The sequence below is a fragment of the Scyliorhinus torazame genome, chromosome 22 (genome assembly GCF_047496885.1).
Source record: "Scyliorhinus torazame isolate Kashiwa2021f chromosome 22, sScyTor2.1, whole genome shotgun sequence".
NCBI classification, from domain to species: Eukaryota; Metazoa; Chordata; class Chondrichthyes; order Carcharhiniformes; family Scyliorhinidae; genus Scyliorhinus; species Scyliorhinus torazame.
In genome coordinates, this window is record NC_092728.1 from 15468880 (window position 1) to 15490892 (window position 22013).

Genomic DNA, 22013 nt, shown 5'->3' on the forward strand with positions numbered 1-22013 from the left:
CTGCCCATATCCCTCAGTCGCCATCTTCTCCCCATATCCTTCAATCCCCACCTTCTCCCCATATCCCTCATTCCCACCTTCTCCCCGTATCCCTCAATCCCTATCCTCTCTCTGTATCCCTCATTCCCACCTTCACCCCATATCCCTCAATCCCACCTTCTCCCCGTATCCCTCAATCCCACCTTCTCCCCGTATCCCGCAGTCGCCATCTTCTCCCCATATCCCTCATTCCCACCTTCTCCCACATCCCTCAATCCCCACCCTCTCTCTGTATCCCTCATTCGTCACCTTCTCCCCGTATCCCTCATTCCCCACCTTCTCCCCATATCTCTCATTCCCACCTTCTCCCCGTATCCCTCAGTCACCATCTTCTCCCCATATCCCACCTTCTCCCCGTATCCCTCAATCCCCACCTTCTCCCCGTCTCCCTCAATCCACACCTTCTCCCCATATCCCTCAATCCCACCTTATCCCCAAAACCCTCAATCCCCACCTTCTCCCCGTGTCCCTCATTCCCACGTTCTCCCACATCCCTCAATCGCCACCCTCTCTCCGTATCCCTCATTCCCCACCTTCTCCCCGTATCCCACATTCCCCACGTTCTCCCGATATCCCTCATCCCCACCTTTTCCCCATATCCCTCATTCCCCACCTTCTCCCCATATCCCTCAGTCGCTAACTCCCATATCCCTCAGTCGCCATCTTCCCATATCCCTCAATCCCACCTTCTCCCCATATCCCTCAATCCCCACCTTCTCCCCATATCCCTCAGTCGCCATCTTCTCCCCATATCCTTCAATCCCCACCTTCTCCCCATATCCCCCAATCTCCACCTTCTCCCCATATCCCTCAATCCCCACCCTCTCCCTGTATCCCTCAATCTCCACCTTCTCCCCGTATCCCTCAATCCCTACCTTCTCCCCGTATCCCTCAATCCCCACCTTCTCCCCGTATCACTCAATCCCCACCTTCTCCCCGTATCCCTCAATCCCCACCTTCTCCCCGTATCCCTCAATCTCCACCTTCTCCCCGTATCCCTCAATCCCACCCTCTCCCCCAATCACCTCTCCCCGTATCCCTCAATCCCCAGCTTCTCCCCTTAACCCTCAATCCCCACCCTCTCCCCGTATCCCTCAATCCCACCCTCTCCCCGTATCCCTCAATCCCCACCCTCTCCCCGTATCCCTCAATCCCCACCCTCTCCCCGTCTCCCTCAAATCCCCACCCTCTACCCGTATCCCTCAATCCCCACCCTCCCCCCGTATTCCTCAATCCCCACCCTCTCCCCGTATCCCTCAGTCGCCATCTTCTTTCCATATCCCTCAGTCGCCATCTTCTTCCCATATCCCTCAGTCGCCATCTTCTCCCCGTATCCCTCAATCCCTACCTTCTCCCAGTATCCCTCAATGCCCACCTTCTCCCCGCATCCCTAAATCCCCACCTTCTCCCCTTATCCCTCAATCCCCACCTTCTCCCCATATCGCTCAATCCCCACCTTCTCCCGATATCCCTCAATCCCCACCTTCTCCCGATATCCCTCATCCCCACCTTTTCCCCATATACCTCATTCCCCACCTTCTCCCCATATCCCTCAGTCGCTAACTCCCATATCCCTCAGTCGCCATCTTCTCCCCATATCCTTCAATCCCCACCTTCTCCCCATATCCCTCAATCTCCACCTTCTCCCCATATCCCTCAATCCCCACCCTCTCCCCGTATCCCTCAAACCCCACCTTCTCCCCGTATCCCTCAATCCCCACCTTCTCCCCGTATCCCTCAATCCCACCCTCTCCCCGTATCCCTCAATCCCACCCTCTCCCCGTCTCCCTCAATCACCTCTCCCCGTATCCCTCAATCCCCAGCTTCTCCCCGTATCCCTCAATCCCCACCCTCTCCCCGTCTCCCTCAATCCCCACCCTCTCCCCGTCTCCCTCAATCCCCACGCTCTCCCCGTATCCCTCAATCCCCACCCTCCCCCCGTATTCCTCAATCCCCACCCTCTCCCCGTATCCCTCAGTCACCATCTTCTTCCCATATCCCTCAGTCACCATCTTTTTCCCATATCCCTCAGTCGCCATCTTCTCCCCGTATCCCTCAATCCCTACCTTCTCCCCGTATCCCTCAATCCCTACCTTCTCCCCGTATCCCTCAATGCCCACCTTCTCCCCGTATCCCTAAATCCCCACCTTCTCCCCGTATCGCTCAATCCCCACCTTCTCCCGATGTTCCTCAATCCCCACCTTCTCCCGATATCCCTCATCCCCACCTTTTCCCCATATCCCTCATTCCCCACCTTCTCCACATATCCCTCAGTCGCTAACTCCCATATCCCTCAGTCGCCACCTTCCCATATCCCTCAATCAAACCTTCTCCCCATATCCCTCAATCCCCACCTTCTCCCCATATCCCTCAATCCCCACCCTCTACCTGTATCCCTCAATCTCCACCTTCTCCTCGTATCCCTCAATCCCCACCTTCTCCCCGTATCCCTCAATCCCCACCTTCTCCCCGTAACTCTCAATCCCCACCTTCTCCCCGTATCCCTCAATCTCCACCTTCTCCCCGTATCACTCAATCCCACCCTCTTCCCGTCTCCCTCAATCACCTCCCCGTATCCCTCAATCCCCAGCTTCTCCCTGTATCCCTCAATCCCCACCCTCTCCCCGTATCCCTCAATCCCCACCCTCTCCCCGTATCCCTCAATCCCCACCCTCTCCCCGTATCCCTCAATCCCCACCTTCTCCCCGTATCCCTCAATCCCCACCTTCTCCCCGTATCCCTCAATCCCACCCTCTCCCCGTATCCCTCAATCCCACCCTCTCCCCGTCTCCCTCAATCACCTCTCCCCGTATCCCTCAATCCCCAGCTTCTCCCCGTATCCCTCAATCCCCACCCTCTCCCCGTCTCCCTCAATCCCCACCCTCTCCCCGTCTCCCTCAATCCCCACCCTCTCCCCGTATCCCTCAATCCCCACCCTCCCCCCGTATTCCTCAATCCCCACCCTCTCCCCGTATCCCTCAGTCGCCATCTTCTTCCCATATCCCTCAGTCGCCATCTTCTTCCCATATCCCTCAGTCGCCATCTTCTCCCCGTATCCCTCAATCCCTACCTTCTCCCCGTATCCCTCAATCCCTACCTTCTCCCCGTATCCCTCAATGCCCACCTTCTCCCCGTATCCCTAAATCCCCACCTTCTCCCCGTATCGCTCAATCCCCACCTTCTCCCGATGTTCCTCAATCCCCACCTTCTCCCGATATCCCTCATCCCCACCTTTTCCCCATATCCCTCATTCCACACCTTCTCCACATATCCCTCAGTCGCTAACTCCCATATCCCTCAGTCGCCATCTTCCCATATCCCTCAATCCCACCTTCTCCCCATATCCCTCAATCCCCACCTTCTCCCCATATCCCTCAATCCCCACCCACTTCCTGTATCCCTCAATCTCCACCTTCTCCCCGTATTCCTCAATCCCCAACTTCTCCCCGTATCCCTCAATCCCCACCTTCTCCCCGTATCCCTCAATCCCCACCTTCTCCCCGTAACTCTCAATCCCCACCTTCTCCCCGTATCCCTCAATCTCCACCTTCTCCCCGTATCACTCAATCCCACCCTCTTCCCGTCTCCCTCAATCACCTCCCCGTATCCCTCAATCCCCAGCTTCTCCCCGTATCCCTCAATCCCCACCCTCTCCCCGTATCCCTCAATCCCCACCCTCTCCCCGTATCCCTCAATCTCCACCCTCTCCCCGTATCCCTCAATTCCCACCCTCTCCCCGTCTCCCTCAATCCCCACCCTCTCCCCGTATCCCTCAATGCCCACCCTCTCCCCGTCTCCCTCAATCCCCACCCTCTCCCCGTATCCCTCAATCCCCACCCTCTCCCCATATCCCTCAATCCCCACCCTCTCCCCGTCTCCCTCAATCCCCACCCTCTCCCAGTCTCCCTCAATCCCCACCCTCTCCCCGTATCCCTCAATCCCCACCCTCTCCCCGTCTCCCTCAATCCCCACCCTCCCCCCGTATCCCTCAATCCCCACCCTCTCCCCGTATCCCTCAATCCCCACCCTCTCCCCGTATCCCTCAATCCCCACCCTCTCCCCGTATCCCTCATTCCCCACCTTCTCCCCGTATCCCTCATTCCCCACCTTCTCCCCATATCCCTCAATCCCCACCTTCTCCCGATATCCCTCAATCCCCACCTTCTCCCGATATTCCTCAGTCGCCATCTTCCCATATCCCTCAATCCCACCTTCTCCCCATATCGCTCAATCCCCACCTTCTCCCCATATCCCTCAGTCGCCATCCACTCCCTGTATCCCTCAATCTCCACCTTCTACTCGTATCCCTCAATCCCCACCCTCTCCCCGTCTCCCTAAATCCCCACCCTCTCCCCGTCTCCCTCAATCCTCACCTTTACCCCGTATCCCTCAGTCACCATCTTCTTCTCATATCATTCAGTCGCCATCTTCCCAGATCCCTCAGTCGCCATCTTCTCCCTGTATCCCTCAATCCCTACCTTCTCCCAGTATCCCTCAATGCCCACCCTCTCCCCGTATCCCTCAATACCCACCCTCTCCCCATATCTCTCAATCCCCACCCTCTCCCCGTCTCCCTCAATCCCCACCCTCTCCCCGTATCCCTCAATACCCACCCTCCCCCCGTATTCCTCAATCCCCACCCTCTCCCCGTATCCCTCAGTCGCCATCTTCTTCCCATATCACTCAGTCGCCATCTTCTTCCCAGATCCCTCAGTCGCCATCTTCTCCCTGTATCCCTCAATCCATACCTTCTCCCCGTATCCCTCAATGCCCACCATCTCCCCGTATCCCTCAATCCCCACCTTCTCCCCGTATCCCTCAATCCTCACCTTTACCCCCATTCCCTCAGTCACCATCTTCTTCCCATATCCCTCAGTCGCCATCTTCTTCCCATATCCCTCAGTCGCCATCTTCTCCCCGTATCCCTCAATCCCTACCTTCTCCCCGTATCCCTCAATGCCCACCCTCTCCCCGTATCCCTCAGTCCCCACCCTCTCCCCGTCTCCCTCAATCCCCACCCTCTCCCCGTCTCCCTCAATCCCCACCCTCTCCCCATCTCCCTCAATCCCCACCCTCTCCCCGTATCCCTCAATCTCCACCTTCTCCCCATATCCCTCAATTCCCACCTTCTCCCCATATCCCTCATTCCCACCTTCTCCCCGTATCCCTCAGTCACCATCTTCTCCCCATATCCCACCTTCTCCCGTATCCCTCAATCCCCACCTTCTCCCCGTCTCCCACAATCCCCACCTTCTCCCCATATCCCTCAATCCCACCTTCTCCCCAAAACCCTCAATCCCCACCTTCTCCCCGTATCCTTCATTCCCACGTTCTCCCACATCCCTCAATCCCCACCCTCTCTCCGTATCCCTCATTCCCCACCTTCTCCCCGTATCCCTCATTCCCCACCTTCTCCCCATATCCCTCAATCCCCACCTTCTCCCGATATCCCTCAATCCCCACCTTCTCCCGATATCCCTCATCCCCACCTTCTCCCCATATCCCTCAGTCGCTAACTCCCATATCCCTCAGTCGCCATCTTCCCATATCCCTCAATCCCACCTTCTACCCATATCCTTCAATCCCCATCTTCTCCCCATATCCCTCAGTCGCCATCCTCTCCCTGTATCCCTCAATCTCCACCTTCTCCTCGTATCCCTCAATCCCCACCTTCTCCCGTTATCCCTCATTCCCACCTTCTCCCCGTATCCCTCAGTCACTATCTTCTCCCCGTATCCCTCAGTCGCCATCTTCTCCCCAAATCCCACGTTCTTCCCGTATCCCTCAATCCCTACCTTCTCCCCGTCTCCCTCAATCCCCACCTTCTCCCCATATCCCTCAATCCCACCTTCTCCCCAAAACCCTCAATCCCCACCTTCTCCCCGTATCCCTCATTCCCACCTTCTCCCACATCCCTCAATCCCCACCCTCTCTCCGTATCCTTCATTCCCCACCTTCTCCCCATTTCCCTCAATTCCCACCTTCTCCCCATATACCTCATTCCCACCTTCCCCCCGTATCCCTCAATCCCCACCTTCTCCCGATATCCCTCATCCCCACCTTTTGCCCATATCCCTCATTCCCCAGCTTCTCCCCATATCCCTCAGTTGCTAACTCCCATATCCCTCAGTCGCCACCTTCCCATATCCCTCAATCCCACCTTCTCCCCATATCCCTCAATCCCCACCTTCTCCCCATATCCCTCAGTCACCATCCACTCCCTGTATCCCTCAATCTCCACCTTCTACTCGTATCCCTCAATCCCCACCTTCTCCCCGTATCCCTCAATCCCCACCTTCTCCCCGTATCCCTCAATCTCCACCCTCTCCCCGTCTCCCTCAATCCCCACCCTCTCCCCGTCTCCCTCAATCCCCACCCTCTCCCCGTATCCCTCAATCCCCACCCTCCCCCCGTATTCCTCAATCCCCACCCTCTCCCCGTATCCCTCAGTCGCCATCTTCTTCCCATATCACTCAGTCGCCATCTTCTTTCCAGATCCCTCAGACGCCATCTTCTCCCCGTATCCCTCAATCCCTACCTTCTCCCCGTATTCCTCAATGCCCACCTTCTCCCTGTATCCCTCAATCCCCACCTTCTCCCCGTATCCCTCAATCCTCACCTTCTCCCCGTATCCCTCAATCCCCACCCTCCCCCCCCGTATTCCTCAATCCCCACCCTCTCCCCGTCTCCCTCAATCCTCACCCTCTCCCCGTCTCACTCAATCCCCACCCTCTCCCCGTCTCCCTCAATCCCCACCCTCTCCCCGTATCCCTCAATCCCCACCCTCTCCCCCTATCCCTCAGTCACCATCTTCTTCCCATATCCCTCAGTCGCCATCTTCTTCCCATATCCCTCAGTCGCCATCTTCTCCCCGTATCCCTCAATCCCTACCTTCTCCCCGTATTCCTCAATGCCCACCTTCTCCCTGTATCCCTCAATCCCCACCTTCTCCCCGTATCCCTCAATCCTCACCTTCTCCCCGTATCCCTCAATCCCCACCCTCCCCCCGTATTCCTCAATCCCCACCCTCTCCCCGTCTCCCTCAATCCTCACCCTCTCCCCGTCTACCTCAATCCCCACTCTCTCCCCGTCTCCCTTAATCCCCACCCTCTCCCCGTATCCCTCAATCCCCACCCTCTCCCCCTACCCCTCAGTCACCATCTTCTTCCCATATCCCTCAGTCGCCATCTTCTTCCCATATCCCTCAGTCGCCATCTTCTCCCCGTATCCCTCAATCCCTACCTTCTCCCAGTATCCCTCAATGCCCACCTTCTCCCTGTATCCCTCAATCCCCACCTTCTCCCCGTACCCCTCACTCCCCACCTTCTCCCCTAATCCCTCAATCCCCACCTTCTCCCCGTATCCCTCAATCCCCACCCTCTCCCCGTCTCCCTCAATCCCCACCCTCTCCCCGTTTCCCTCCATCCCCACCCTCTCCCCGTCTCCCTCAATCCCCACCCTCTCCCCGTATCCCTCAATCCCCACCCTCTCCCCGTCTCCCTCAATCCCCACCCTCTCCCCGTCTCCCTCAATCCCCACCCTCTCCCCGTATCCCTCAATCCCCACCCTCTCCCCATATCCCTCAATCCCCACCTTCTCCCCGTATCCCTCAATCCCCACCTTCTCCCCGTATCCCTCAATCCCACCTTCTCCCCGTATCCCTCAATCTCCACCTTCTCCCTCTATCCCTCAATCCCCACCCTCTCCCCGTCTCCCTCAATCCCCACCCTCTCCCCGTATCCCTCAATCCCCACCCTCTCCCCATATCCCTCAGTCATCATCTTCTCCCCGTATCCCTCAATCCCTACCTCCCCCCCGTATTCCTCAATCCCCACCCTCTCCCCATCTCCCTCAATCCCCACCCTCTCCCCGTATCCCTCAATCCCCACCCTGTCCCCGTCTCCCTCAATCCCCACCCTCGCCCCGTCTCCCTCACTCCTGCCCTCTCCCCGTATCCCTCAATCTCCACCCTTTCCCTGTATCCCTCAATCCCCACCCTCTCCCCGTATCCCTCAATTCCCACCCTCTCCCCGTCTCCCCCAATCTCCACCCTCTCCCCGTCTGCCTCAATCCCCACCCTCTCCCTGTATCCCTAAATCCCCACCTTCTCCCCGTATCCCTCAATCCCCACCCTCTCCCCGTCTCCCTCAATCCCCACCCTCTCCCCGTCTCCCTCAATCCACACCCACTCCCCGTCTCCCTCAATCCCCACCTTCTCCCCGTATCCCTCAATCCCCACCCTCTCCCCGTCTCCCTCAATTCCCACCCTCTCCCCGTATCCCTCTCCCCGTCTCCCTCAATCCCCACCTTCTCTCCGTATCCCTCAATCCCCACCTTCTCCCCGTATCCCTCAATCCCCACCCTCTCCCCGTATCCCTCAATCCCCACCCTCTCCCCATATCCCTCAATCCCCACCCTCTCCCCGTATCCCTCAATCCCCACCCTCTCCCCGTAACCCTCAATACCCTCTTCCCGTTTCCCTCAATCCCCACCCTCTCCCTGTCTCCCACAATCCCCACCCTCTCCCCGTCTCGCTCAATCCCCACCCTCTCCCCGTTTCCCTCAATCCTCACCCTCTCCCCGTATCCCTCAATCCCCACCCTCTCCCCGTATCCCTCAATCCCCACCCTCTCCGCGTATCCCTCAAACCCCACCCTCTCCCCGTCTCCCTCAATCCCCACCCTCTCCCCGTCTCCCTCAATCCCCACCCTCTCCCCGTCTCCCTCAATCCCCACCCTCTCCCCATCTCCCTCAATCCCCACCCTTTCCCCGTCTCCCTCAATCCCCACCTTCTCCCCGTATCCCTCAATCCCCACCCTCTCACCGCCTCCCTCAATCCCCACCCTCTCCCTGTCTCCCTCAATCCCCACCCTCTCCCCGTCACCCTCAATCCCCACCTTCTCCACTTATCCCTCAATCCCCACCCTCTCCCCGTATCCCTCAATCCCCACCTTCTCCCCGTATCCCTCAATCCCCACCTTCTTCCCGTATCCCTCAATCCCCACCTTCTCCCCGTATCCCTCAATCCCCACCCTCTCCCCGTCTCCCTCAATCCCCACCTTCTCCCCTTATCCCTCAATCCCCACCCTCTCCCCGTCTCCCTCAATCCCCACCTTCTCCCCGTATCCCTCAATCCCCACCCTCTCCCCGTCTCCCTCAATCCCCACCCTCTCCCCGTCTCCCTCAATCCCCACCCACTCCCCGTCTCCCTCAATCCCCACCTTCTCCCCGTATCCCTCAATCCCCACCCTCTCCCCGTCTCCCTCAATTCCCACCCTCTCCCCGTATCCCTCTCCCCGTCTCCCCGTATCCCTCAATCCCCACCCTCTCCCCGTATCCCTCAATCCCCACCCTCTCCCCATATCCCTCAATCCCCACCCTCTCCCCGTATCCCTCAATCCCCACCCTCTCCCCGTAACCCTCAATCCCCTCTTCCCGTTTCCCTCAATCCCCACCCTCTCCCTGTCTCCCACAATCCCCACCCTCTCCCCGTCTCCCTCAATCCCCACCCTCTCCCCGTTTCCATCAATCCTCACCCTCTCCCCGTATCGCTCAATCCCCACCCTCTTCCCGTATCCCTCAATCCCCACCCTCTCCCCGTATCCCTCAAACCCCACCCTCTCCCCGTCTCCCTCAATCCCCACCCTCTCCCCGTCTCCCTCAATCCCCACCCTCTCCCCGTCTCCCTCAATCCCCACCCTCTCCCCATCTCCCTCAATCCCCACCCTTTCCCCGTCTCCCTCAATCCCCACCTTCTCCCCGTATCCCTCAACCCCCACCCTCTCACCGCCTCCCTCAATCCCCACCCTCTCCCTGTCTCCCTCAATCCCCACCCTCTCCCCGTCTCCCTCAATCCCCACCTTCTCCCCTTATCCCTCAATCCCCACCCTCTCCCCGTATCCCTCAATCCCCACCTTCTCCCCGTATCCCTCAATCCCCACCTTCTTCCCGTATTCCTCAATCCCCACCTTCTCCCCGTATCCCTCAATCCCCACCCTCTCCCCGTCTCCCTCAATCCTCACCCTCTCCCCGTCTCCCTCAATCCCCACCCTCTCCCCGTCTCCCTCAATCCCCACCCTCTCCCCGTATCCCTCAATCCCCACCCTCTCCCCCTATCCCTCAGTCACCATCTTCTTCCCATATCCCTCAGTCGCCATCTTCTTCCCATATCCCTCAGTCGCCATCTTCTCCCCGTATCCCTCAATCCCTACCTTCTCCCCGTATTCCTCAATGCCCACCTTCTCCCTGTATCCCTCAATCCCCACCTTCTCCCCGTATCCCTCAATCCTCACCTTCTCCCCGTATCCCTCAATCCCCACCCTCCCCCCGTATTCCTCAATCCCCACCCTCTCCCCGTCTCCCTCAATCCTCACCCTCTCCCCGTCTACCTCAATCCCCACTCTCTCCCCGTCTCCCTCAATCCCCACCCTCTCCCCGTATCCCTCAATCCCCACCCTCTCCCCCTATCCCTCAGTCACCATCTTCTTCCCATATCCCTCAGTCGCCATCTTCTTCCCATATCCCTCAGTCGCCATCTTCTCCCCGTATCCCTCAATCCCTACCTTCTCCCAGTATCCCTCAATGCCCACCTTCTCCCTGTATCCCTCAATCCCCACCTTCTCCCCGTACCCCTCACTCCCCACCTTCTCCCCTAATCCCTCAATCCCCACCTTCTCCCCGTATCCCTCAATCCCCACCCTCTCCCCGTCTCCCTCAATCCCCACCCTCTCCCCGTTTCCCTCCATCCCCACCCTCTCCCCGTCTCCCTCAATCCCCACCCTCTCCCCGTATCCCTCAATCCCCACCCTCTCCCCGTCTCCCTCAATCCCCACCCTCTCCCCGTCTCCCTCAATCCCCACCCTCTCCCCGTATCCCTCAATCCCCACCCTCTCCCCATATCCCTCAATCCCCACCTTCTCCCCGTATCCCTCAATCCCCACCTTCTCCCCGTATCCCTCAATCCCACCTTCTCCCCGTATCCCTCAATCTCCACCTTCTCCCTCTATCCCTCAATCCCCACCCTCTCCCCGTCTCCCTCAATCCCCACCCTCTCCCCGTATCCCTCAATCCCCACCCTCTCCCCATATCCCTCAGTCATCATCTTCTCCCCGTATCCCTCAATCCCTACCTCCCCCCCGTATTCCTCAATCCCCACCCTCTCCCCATCTCCCTCAATCCCCACCCTCTCCCCGTATCCCTCAATCCCCACCCTGTCCCCGTCTCCCTCAATCCCCACCCTCGCCCCGTCTCCCTCACTCCTGCCCTCTCCCCGTATCCCTCAATCTCCACCCTTTCCCTGTATCCCTCAATCCCCACCCTCTCCCCGTATCCCTCAATTCCCACCCTCTCCCCGTCTCCCCCAATCTCCACCCTCTCCCCGTCTGCCTCAATCCCCACCCTCTCCCTGTATCCCTAAATCCCCACCTTCTCCCCGTATCCCTCAATCCCCACCCTCTCCCCGTCTCCCTCAATCCCCACCCTCTCCCCGTCTCCCTCAATCCACACCCACTCCCCGTCTCCCTCAATCCCCACCTTCTCCCCGTATCCCTCAATCCCCACCCTCTCCCCGTCTCCCTCAATTCCCACCCTCTCCCCGTATCCCTCTCCCCGTCTCCCTCAATCCCCACCTTCTCTCCGTATCCCTCAATCCCCACCTTCTCCCCGTATCCCTCAATCCCCACCCTCTCCCCGTATCCCTCAATCCCCACCCTCTCCCCATATCCCTCAATCCCCACCCTCTCCCCGTATCCCTCAATCCCCACCCTCTCCCCGTAACCCTCAATCCCCTCTTCCCGTTTCCCTCAATCCCCACCCTCTCCCTGTCTCCCACAATCCCCACCCTCTCCCCGTCTCGCTCAATCCCCACCCTCTCCCCGTTTCCCTCAATCCTCACCCTCTCCCCGTATCCCTCAATCCCCACCCTCTCCCCGTATCCCTCAATCCCCACCCTCTCCGCGTATCCCTCAAACCCCACCCTCTCCCCGTCTCCCTCAATCCCCACCCTCTCCCCGTCTCCCTCAATCCCCACCCTCTCCCCGTCTCCCTCAATCCCCACCCTCTCCCCATCTCCCTCAATCCCCACCCTTTCCCCGTCTCCCTCAATCCCCACCTTCTCCCCGTATCCCTCAATCCCCACCCTCTCACCGCCTCCCTCAATCCCCACCCTCTCCCTGTCTCCCTCAATCCCCACCCTCTCCCCGTCACCCTCAATCCCCACCTTCTCCACTTATCCCTCAATCCCCACCCCCTCCCCGTATCCCTCAATCCCCACCTTCTCCCCGTATCCCTCAATCCCCACCTTCTTCCCGTATCCCTCAATCCCCACCTTCTCCCCGTATCCCTCAATCCCCACCCTCTCCCCGTCTCCCTCAATCCCCACCTTCTCCCCTTATCCCTCAATCCCCACCCTCTCCCCGTCTCCCTCAATCCCCACCTTCTCCCCGTATCCCTCAATCCCCACCCTCTCCCCGTCTCCCTCAATCCCCACCCTCTCCCCGTCTCCCTCAATCCCCACCCACTCCCCGTCTCCCTCAATCCCCACCTTCTCCCCGTATCCCTCAATCCCCACCCTCTCCCCGTCTCCCTCAATTCCCACCCTCTCCCCGTATCCCTCTCCCCGTCTCCCCGTATCCCTCAATCCCCACCCTCTCCCCGTATCCCTCAATCCCCACCCTCTCCCCATATCCCTCAATCCCCACCCTCTCCCCGTATCCCTCAATCCCCACCCTCTCCCCGTAACCCTCAATCCCCTCTTCCCGTTTCCCTCAATCCCCACCCTCTCCCTGTCTCCCACAATCCCCACCCTCTCCCCGTCTCCCTCAATCCCCACCCTCTCCCCGTTTCCATCAATCCTCACCCTCTCCCCGTATCGCTCAATCCCCACCCTCTTCCCGTATCCCTCAATCCCCACCCTCTCCCCGTATCCCTCAAACCCCACCCTCTCCCCGTCTCCCTCAATCCCCACCCTCTCCCCGTCTCCCTCAATCCCCACCCTCTCCCCGTCTCCCTCAATCCCCACCCTCTCCCCATCTCCCTCAATCCCCACCCTTTCCCCGTCTCCCTCAATCCCCACCTTCTCCCCGTATCCCTCAACCCCCACCCTCTCACCGCCTCCCTCAATCCCCACCCTCTCCCTGTCTCCCTCAATCCCCACCCTCTCCCCGTCTCCCTCAATCCCCACCTTCTCCCCTTATCCCTCAATCCCCACCCTCTCCCCGTATCCCTCAATCCCCACCTTCTCCCCGTATCCCTCAATCCCCACCTTCTTCCCGTATTCCTCAATCCCCACCTTCTCCCCGTATCCCTCAATCCCCACCCTCTCCCCGTCTCCCTCAATCCCCACCCTCTCCCCGTATCGCTCAATCCCCACCCTCTCCCCGTATCGCTCAATCCCCACCTTCTCCCCGTATCGCTCAATCCCCACCTTCTCCCCGTATCCCTCAATCCCTACCTTCTCCCCGTATCGCTCAATCCCCACCTTCTCCCCGTATCCCTCAATCCCCACCCTCTCCCCGTCTCCCTCAATTCCCACCCTCTCCCCGTATCCCTCTCCCCGTCTCCCCGTATCCCTCAATCCCCACCCTCTCCCCGTATCCCTCAATCCCCACCCTCTCCCCATATCCCTCAATCCCCACCCTCTCCCCGTATCCCTCAATCCCCACCCTCTCCCCGTAACCCTCAATCCCCTCTTCCCGTTTCCCTCAATCCCCACCCTCTCCCTGTCTCCCACAATCCCCACCCTCTCCCCGTCTCCCTCAATCCCCACCCTCTCCCCGTTTCCATCAATCCTCACCCTCTCCCCGTATCGCTCAATCCCCACCCTCTTCCCGTATCCCTCAATCCCCACCCTCTCCCCGTATCCCTCAAACCCCACCCTCTCCCCGTCTCCCTCAATCCCCACCCTCTCCCCGTCTCCCTCAATCCCCACCCTCTCCCCGTCTCCCTCAATCCCCACCCTCTCCCCATCTCCCTCAATCCCCACCCTTTCCCCGTCTCCCTCAATCCCCACCTTCTCCCCGTATCCCTCAACCCCCACCCTCTCACCGCCTCCCTCAATCCCCACCCTCTCCCTGTCTCCCTCAATCCCCACCCTCTCCCCGTCTCCCTCAATCCCCACCTTCTCCCCTTATCCCTCAATCCCCACCCTCTCCCCGTATCCCTCAATCCCCACCTTCTCCCCGTATCCCTCAATCCCCACCTTCTTCCCGTATTCCTCAATCCCCACCTTCTCCCCGTATCCCTCAATCCCCACCCTCTCCCCGTCTCCCTCAATCCCCACCCTCTCCCCGTATCGCTCAATCCCCACCCTCTCCCCGTATCGCTCAATCCCCACCTTCTCCCCGTATCGCTCAATCCCCACCCTCTCCCCGTATCGCTCAATCCCTACCTTCTCCCCGTATCGCTCAATCCCCACCTTCTCCCCGTATCCCTCAATCCCCACCTTCTCCCCGTATCTCTCAATCACCACCCTCTCCCCGTATCCCTCAATCCCCACCCTCTCCCCGTATCCCTCAATCCCCACCCTCTCCCCGTATCCCTCAATCCCCACCCCACACACCCTTGCCCGCAAACTCAACAATTCTGGCTGAGGCCTAAACTGAGTTTTATACAAGGTTTAACATAATTTTGGACTCTTATACCTCTTTTTATAAGGACCAGGACCCCATGTTCCTTGTTAAACGGCATACTCAATCTATCCTGCCACCTTCCAAGACTTGCGCGCAATATCCCCCAGTCCAAAGACGTGCAGGTTAAGTGGATTGGCCATGCTAAATTGCCCCTTAGTATCCAAAAGGTTAGGTGGGGTTACAGGGATTGGGTGGAGGCGTAGGCTGAAGTTGGGTGCTCTTTTCAAAGGCCGGTGTGGACTCGATGTTCCGACTGGCCTCCTTCTTTGGGCAGCACGGTAGCACAAGTGGATAGCACTGTGGCTTTATAGCGCCAGGGTTCCAGGTTCGATTCCCTGCTGGGTCACGGTCTGTGCGGAGTCTGAACGTTCTCCCCGTGTCTGCGTGGGTTTCCTCCGGGTGCTCCGGTTTCCTCCCACGGTCCAAAGATGTGCAGGTTAGGTGGATTGGCCATGATAAATTGCCCTTAGTGACCAAAAAGGGTAGGAGGGGTTATTGGGTTACAGGGATAGGGTGGAAGTGAGGGCTTAAGTGGGTCCAGTGAAGAGGCCTCCTTCTGCGTTCTTCTGCACTGTAAATTCTATGATTCCCTCTGCTTCCTGCACCCCTTTTTAGAATTGCACCAACGAATCTCTGTCCCCATTATTGCTGCAAAATGTGGATCATGTTACGTTGCTCTGTGTTAAACTGTATCTGCTGCTTGTCTGCCCAGCTCGGCAGTCTGTTCTTGTCCTCCTGAAGCAACACCACTTTCCCCCCACTGGAAAACAACCGTCCACTCTGACTCTCTGATTTCTGACCCATCGCCAACTCCGCATCCATATTGTTGCAACTTTAACCCCCCCCGGGCTTCAATCTTTGCGAATATATCTATTATGCTGTGTGGAAACATTCAAACTAGGAACGTCAGAAGGCCATTTGGTCCTTCAACCTGCTCCACCAGTCATTATGATCGTGGCTGAGTCTGTGTCACAATGCGGTATTCCCAGTTTCCACCTCCTATCACTTGATGCCATTAAAATCTCTTCATGTCAGTCCTAATTGCTCTGCCCTGTATCCCAAGACTGTGACCCCTGGTTCTAGATTCTCCAAACACGCAAAACATCCTCACAGCATCTAGGCCGTCCAGCCCCGTTAGAATTCTCCTGGGAGTGTTTGATGGGGACAGTGTAGAGGGAGCTTTACTCTGTATCTAACCCCGTGCTGTACCTGTCCTGTGAGTGTTTGATGGGGACAGTGTAGAGGGAGCTTTACTCTGTATTTAACCCCGTGCTGTACCTGTCCTGGGAGTGTTTGATGGGGACAGTGTAGAGGGAGCTTTACTCTGTATCTAACCCCGTGCTGTACCTGTCCTGGGAGTGTTTGATGGGGACAGTGTAGAGGGAGCTTTACTCTGTATTTAACCCCGTGCTGTACCTGTCCTGGGAGTGTTTGATGGGGACAGTGTAGAGGGAGCTTTACTCTGTATCTAACCCCGTGCTGTACCTGTCCTGGGAGTGTTTGATGGGGACAATGTAGAGGGAGCTTTACTCTGTATCTAACCCCGTGCTGTACCTGTCCTGGGAGTGATAGCAGCTCTACTCTGTACTGCAAACGCTATGGGCTCTAATCGCGAGGAACCGTTTTGTCCTCGCAGTGCAATGGAGTCGATCTCTGCTGTGATCTCCGTCCACAGGAAATTCTGGAAGTGCCTTCAGAACCGCGGTGAGTTCTCCGAGTGGAGGCCCCTGAGCCTCGCAGCTTCAGCGACACAGCGCGCAGGATTGAGAGAACCACAAAGTGTATCATGGAGTTCACCTGACCCACAACTTTTAATAGATTGTGGTTATGGGGAGCACACGGGCCTTACAGGTGCAGGGCAACAGAGAGTTCAAGTTTTTTAAAAATTAAAACAATGTTTATATGTGAAACCAGTTCACACTTTATAAAGCTACAGTCAACATCTTAACAACGATCAATACCAATAAATCTCCCAAAGAATACAGTACTCTATAAGTAACTCTTAATCTTTCCTTGCAACATCCATAAGACAAAAAGAACCCTTTTTACAGAAAGACATCAGGTTTAAATTCTCTACTGAGAGCAGTTACCACGTTGAAATCACCAAATGAACATTCTTTCGCTTGCAGAGATTCTCACACATCCGGCTGTGACTGCACCTTCTCCAAATCTAAAACCAAACCAAACACACCCTGTAGCAGACAGCCCAAAGTGAAAGTAAAAGCAGACAGACACACCCAGCTCCACCCACACTCTGACATCACTGATAAACACCCATTTCTTAAAGGTACATCCACTGCAGCTATTTGGAAAAACACCCATTCCTTAAAGGTACTCTCGCATGACACTGCCTCAGACCCTCCTGTTTGACCAGCGTCACCTTTCTTCGCACATTCTGATTTCCCCCCCCCACCCACCGCTGGACTCTCCGACTGTCGCAGGCGGCATCTGTCACCGTGTTGATGCGCCGCTGGTCCCACCTTGGTGTGCGTTTGCTTGGGAGGAGTGGGGTTCGGTGACAAGAAATGGGGAGTTTTGCCTGATCAGTAACTCCCGCCAAGCTCGGGAGCGGGTTGTCCGGGAGGGGTTTTGGGGGGGGGGGGGGGGGGGGTGCCCCGCTCCTGTACCTGACCCTCCTCGGGTCTGTGATCCTCTGGCGGTGCAGAGTTCCCAGGCCAGCGCCCCACAGCAGGTGGAAGGTGCCATTTCGGTGGCGTTAGGGGGGGGGGTGGGGGGGGGGGGGGGCTGGAGGTGGATACGGGCCCCGCACTCAGCTGCTCCGCTTGCCTCTTAGAGTTGAGCTCGTGGCGGGAGGTTCTTGCCTTCCCCGAGGTGAACGAGGTGACCAATGACATGGACGAGACGCTGGATGTCACCATGATGGAGGTGATGAGACCCCTGCCCCCTTATCAAACTGGATTGCTGTATGACGAGCGAATGAAGGAACACTACAACATGTGGGATTTGTAAGTGTGCGCAAACTAAACCGCCGCAGTTTTCTGGTGTGTGGGTACATACCGGGCTTTTGTGTGTCTGCTTTCTGTCAGTCGGTGTGTATTCCACGTGACTGTGTGGAATATGTGAGATCACCCTCCTGTTGTGCTGAAGGGTGGGGAGGGGGTTCTTGGCATGTCATTGTGTGCAAGCTTGGTATGTGAACGCGTGAGTCTGTGGGTGCTTGGCATGTGAATGCGTCAGTCTGTATGTGCTTGGCATGTGAATGCATCAGTCTGTATGTGCTTAGTATGTGAATGTGCGTGTCTGTATGTGCTTGACATGTGAATGCGTCCGTCTGTGCTTGGCATGTGAATGCATCAGTCTGTATGTGCTTGGTATGTGAATGTATGGGTCTGTGGGTGCTTGGCATGTGAATGCGTCAGTCTGTATGTGCATGGCATGTGAATGTGTCAGTCTGCATGTGCTTGGCATGTGAATGCAAGCATCTCAGTGCGAGGTTGATCTGTAAATGCATGGGTCTGTGCATGCATGTGAATGTGTGAGACTGTGTGCGCTTGGTATGTGAGTACATGTGTCCTTGACATGTGAGTATACACATGTGTGTACATCTGTCTGTGTACTTGGCATGTGTATACACGTGCATATGTCCCTGGCATAGTGTGCGTGGCTGTGCATGTGATGTGTGTGCCCTTGGTGTTTAAGCGTGTACTTCCCCAAGTGTCGTGAGAGCATACTTCTGTGCGTGTGTCCTTGATGTGTGCGTGAGCCTGTGTGTGAGATCTTGGCATGTATATGCGTGCATCGGTGCATTTTGTGCTATGTGTGTGTCAGTTATAAACTGCAGACTCGTTTCATTCAAGTCAACACCCGGAGCAGCCTCAGCGAATCTCTCAGATATTCGCCCGTCACGAGGAGCTACACCTGGTGGAAAGGTGCTTTCCAATTCTTGCTCAGCCAAGCACCGAGAGTCAACTAGAGATGTGTCACGGGTAAGTGACAGAGGGTATTTATTTAGACTACCCAATTATTTTTTCCAATTAAGGGGCAATTTAGTGTGTTCAATCCACCTACCCTGCACATCTTTGGGTTGTGGGAGTGAAACCCACGCAGACACGGGGAGAATGTGCAAACTCCACACGGACAGTGACCCAGAGCCGGGATCGAACCTGGGATCTCAGGGCCGTGAGGCAGCTGTGCTAACCACTGTGCTGCCCCGTAATTTAATCTCTATTCTTCTGTTTCATATATGGATAACTATTCATGTGTTCCCCTTTCTCTGAGTGTCTGTTTGTCTGTCTATCTGTGTCTCTCTATCTGTGTCTCACTCCCTGTCTTGTTCCCTGTCTTGTTCCCTGTCTGCCTCCCTGTCTGCCTCCCTGCATGTCTTCCTGCATGTCTTCCTGCATGTCTCCCTGTCTCTCACCCTGTCTCTCACCCTGTCTCTCACCCTGTCTCTCACCCTGTCTCTCACCCTGTCTCGCTCCCCGTCTCGCTCCCCGTCTCGCTCCCCGTCTCTCTCCCCGTCTCTCTCCCCGTCTCTCTCGCTCCCCGTCTCTCTCGCTCCCCGTCTCTCTCCCCGTCTCGCTCCCCGTCTCGCTCCCCGTCTCGCTCCACGTCTCGCTCCACGTCTCGCTCCCCGTCTCGCTCCCCGTCTCGCTCCCCGTCTCGCTCCCCGTCTCGCTCCCCGTCTCTCTCCCCGTCGCTCCCCGTCTCGCTCCCCGTCTCTCTCCCCGCCTCGCTCCCCGTCCTCTCCCTGTCTCTCTCCCAGTTCTCTCCCCGTCGCTCTCCTTGTCTCGCTCCCTGTCTCTCTCTTTCTCCATCTCGCTCGCTCCCCGTCTCGCTCCCCGCCTCTCTCTCCGTCTCGCTCCCTGCCTCTCTCCCCGTCTCGCTCCCCACCTCTCTCCCCACCCCTCTCAAAAGAACAAACAAAGAACAAAGAAATGTACAGCACAGGAACAGGCCCTTCAGCCCTCCAAGCCCGTGCTGACCATGCTGCCCGTCTAAACTACAATCTTCTACACTTCCTGGGTCCGTAACCCTCTATTCCCATCCTATTAATGTATTTGTCAAGATGCCCCTTAAATGTCACTATCGTCCCTGCTTCCACCACCTCCTCCGGCAGCGAGTTCCAGGCACCCATTACCCTCTGCGTAAAAAACTTGCCTCGTACATCTACTCTAAACCTTGCCCCTCTCACCTTAAACCTATGCCCCCTAGTAACTGACCCCTCTACCCCGGGGAAAAGCCTCTGACTATCCATTCTGTCTATGCCCCTCATAATTTTGTAGACCTCTATCAGGTCGCCCCTCAACCTCTGTCGTTCCAGTGAGAACAAACCGAGTTTATTCAACCGCTCCTCATAGCTAATGCCCTGCATACCAGGCAACATTCTGGTAAATCTCTTCTGCACCCTCTCTAAAGCCTCCACATCCTTCTGGTAGTGTGGCGACCAGAATTGACCACTATACTCCAAGTGTGGCCTAACTAAGGTTCTATACAGCTGCAACATGACTTGCCAATTCTTATATTCAATGCCCCGGCCAATGAAGGCAAGCATGCCGTATGCCTTCTTGACTACCTTCACCACCTGTGTTGCCCCTTTCAGTGACCTGTGGACCTGTACTCCTAGATCTCTGACTTTCAATACTCTTGAGGGTTCTACCATTCACTGTATATTCCCTACCTGCATTAGACCTTCCAAAATGCATTACATCACATTTGTCTGGATTAAACTCCATCTGCCATCTCTCCGCCCAATTCTCCAAACAATCTAAATCCTGCTGTATCCTCTGACAGTCCTCATCGCTATCCGCAATTCCACCAACCTTTGTGTCCTCTGCAAACTTACTAATCAGACCAGTTACGTTTTCCTCCAAATCATTTATATATACTACAAAGAGCAAAGGTCCCAGCACTGATCCCTGTGGAACACCACTAGTTACAGCCCTCCAATTAGAAAAGCATCCTTCCATTGCTACTCTCTGCCTTCTATGACCTAGCCAGTTCTGTATCCACCTTGCCAGCTCACCCCTGATCCCGTGTGACTTCACCTTTTGTACTAGTCTACCATGAGGGACCTTGTCAAAGGCCTTACTGAAGTCCATATAGACAACATCCACTGCCCTACCTGCATCAATCATCTTTGTGACCTCTTCGAAAAACTCTATCAAGTTAGTGAGACACGACCTCCCCTTCACAAAACCGTGCTGCCTCTCACTAATACGTCCATTTGCTTCCAAATGGGAGTAGATCCTGTCTCGAAGAATTCTCACCGGCCCCTCTCCCTGCCCACCTCCGTGCCCCCCTCCCTGCCCCTCTCCCTGCCCCTCTCCCTGCCCCTCTCCCTGCCCCTCTCCCTGCCCCTCTCCCTGCCCCTCTCCCTGCCCCCCTCCCTGCCCCCATCCCTGCCCCCCTCCCTGCCCCCCTCCCTGCCCCCCTCCCTGCCCCCCTCCCTGCCCCCCTCCCTGCCCCCCTCCCTGCCCCCTCCCTGCCTCTCTCCCTGCCCCTCTCCCTGCCCCTCTCCCTGCCCCTCTCCCTGCCCCTCTCCCTGCCCCTCTCCCTGCCCCCCTCCCTGCCCCCTCTCCATGCCCCTCTCCCTGCCCTGCCCCCCTCCCTGCCCTGCCCCCCTCCCTGCCCTGCCCCCCTCCCTGGCCCCCTCCCTGCCCCCCTCCCTGCCCCTCTCCCTGCCCCTCTCCCTGCCCCTCTCCCTGCCCCTCTTCCTGCCCCTCTCCCTGTCTCTCTCCCTGCCCCTCTCCCTGCCCCCCTCCCTGCCCCCCTCCCTGCCCCTCTCCCTGCCTCTCTTCCTCTGCCTCTCTCTCTCTCTGCCTCTCTCTCTCTCTGCCTCTCTCTCTCTCTCTGCCTCTCTCTCTCTGTCTCTCTCTCGCTCTCTGTCTCTCGCTCTCTGTCTCTCTCTCCATCCCTCTCTGTCTATCCCTCTCTGTCCATCTCTCTCTCTCTCTCTCTCTCTGTCTGTTTCTCTCTGTCTCTCTCTCTCTATCCATACCTCTGTCCCTCTCTCCATCTCTCTCTCTCCCTCCCTCTGCCTGTCTCTCGCTTTCTCTATCACTGTTTTACACTCTGTCTCTGTCTTCTCTCTCGCTATCTCTGTCACTGTCCCCTCTTCCTCTCTGCCTCTCTCTCCGTCTCTCTCTCTCTGTGTCTCTCTCTGTCTCTCTCTGTTTGCCTGTCTCTCTCTCTCTGTTACTACGTCTGTCTCTCTATCTCTCTCTCTCTGTCTTTCTGTTATTCTGTCTCTCTCTCTCTCTCTCTCTTATTCTGTCTGTCTCTCTCTCTGTTACTCTCTCTCTCTGTTACTCTGTCTGTCTCTCTCTCTCTCTCTCTGTTACTCTCTGTCTCTCTCTCTGTTACTCTGTCTGTCTCTCTCTATCT

At 57.3% G+C, this 22013-nt stretch overlaps 1 protein-coding gene across 2 annotated transcripts in view; it reads left to right on the forward strand.

The window, feature by feature from the left end:
• hdac6 (histone deacetylase 6) overlaps positions 1-22013 on the forward strand; it is a 249740-nt gene that overhangs the window by 151587 nt on the left and 76140 nt on the right. For both annotated transcript variants that reach the window (XM_072487920.1, XM_072487921.1), the window contains exons 15-17: positions 16303-16370; positions 17461-17632; positions 18485-18613. In XM_072487920.1, the coding sequence (XP_072344021.1) occupies positions 16303-16370; positions 17461-17632; positions 18485-18613 (369 nt within the window). The remainder of the gene's footprint in view (positions 1-16302; positions 16371-17460; positions 17633-18484; positions 18614-22013) is intronic.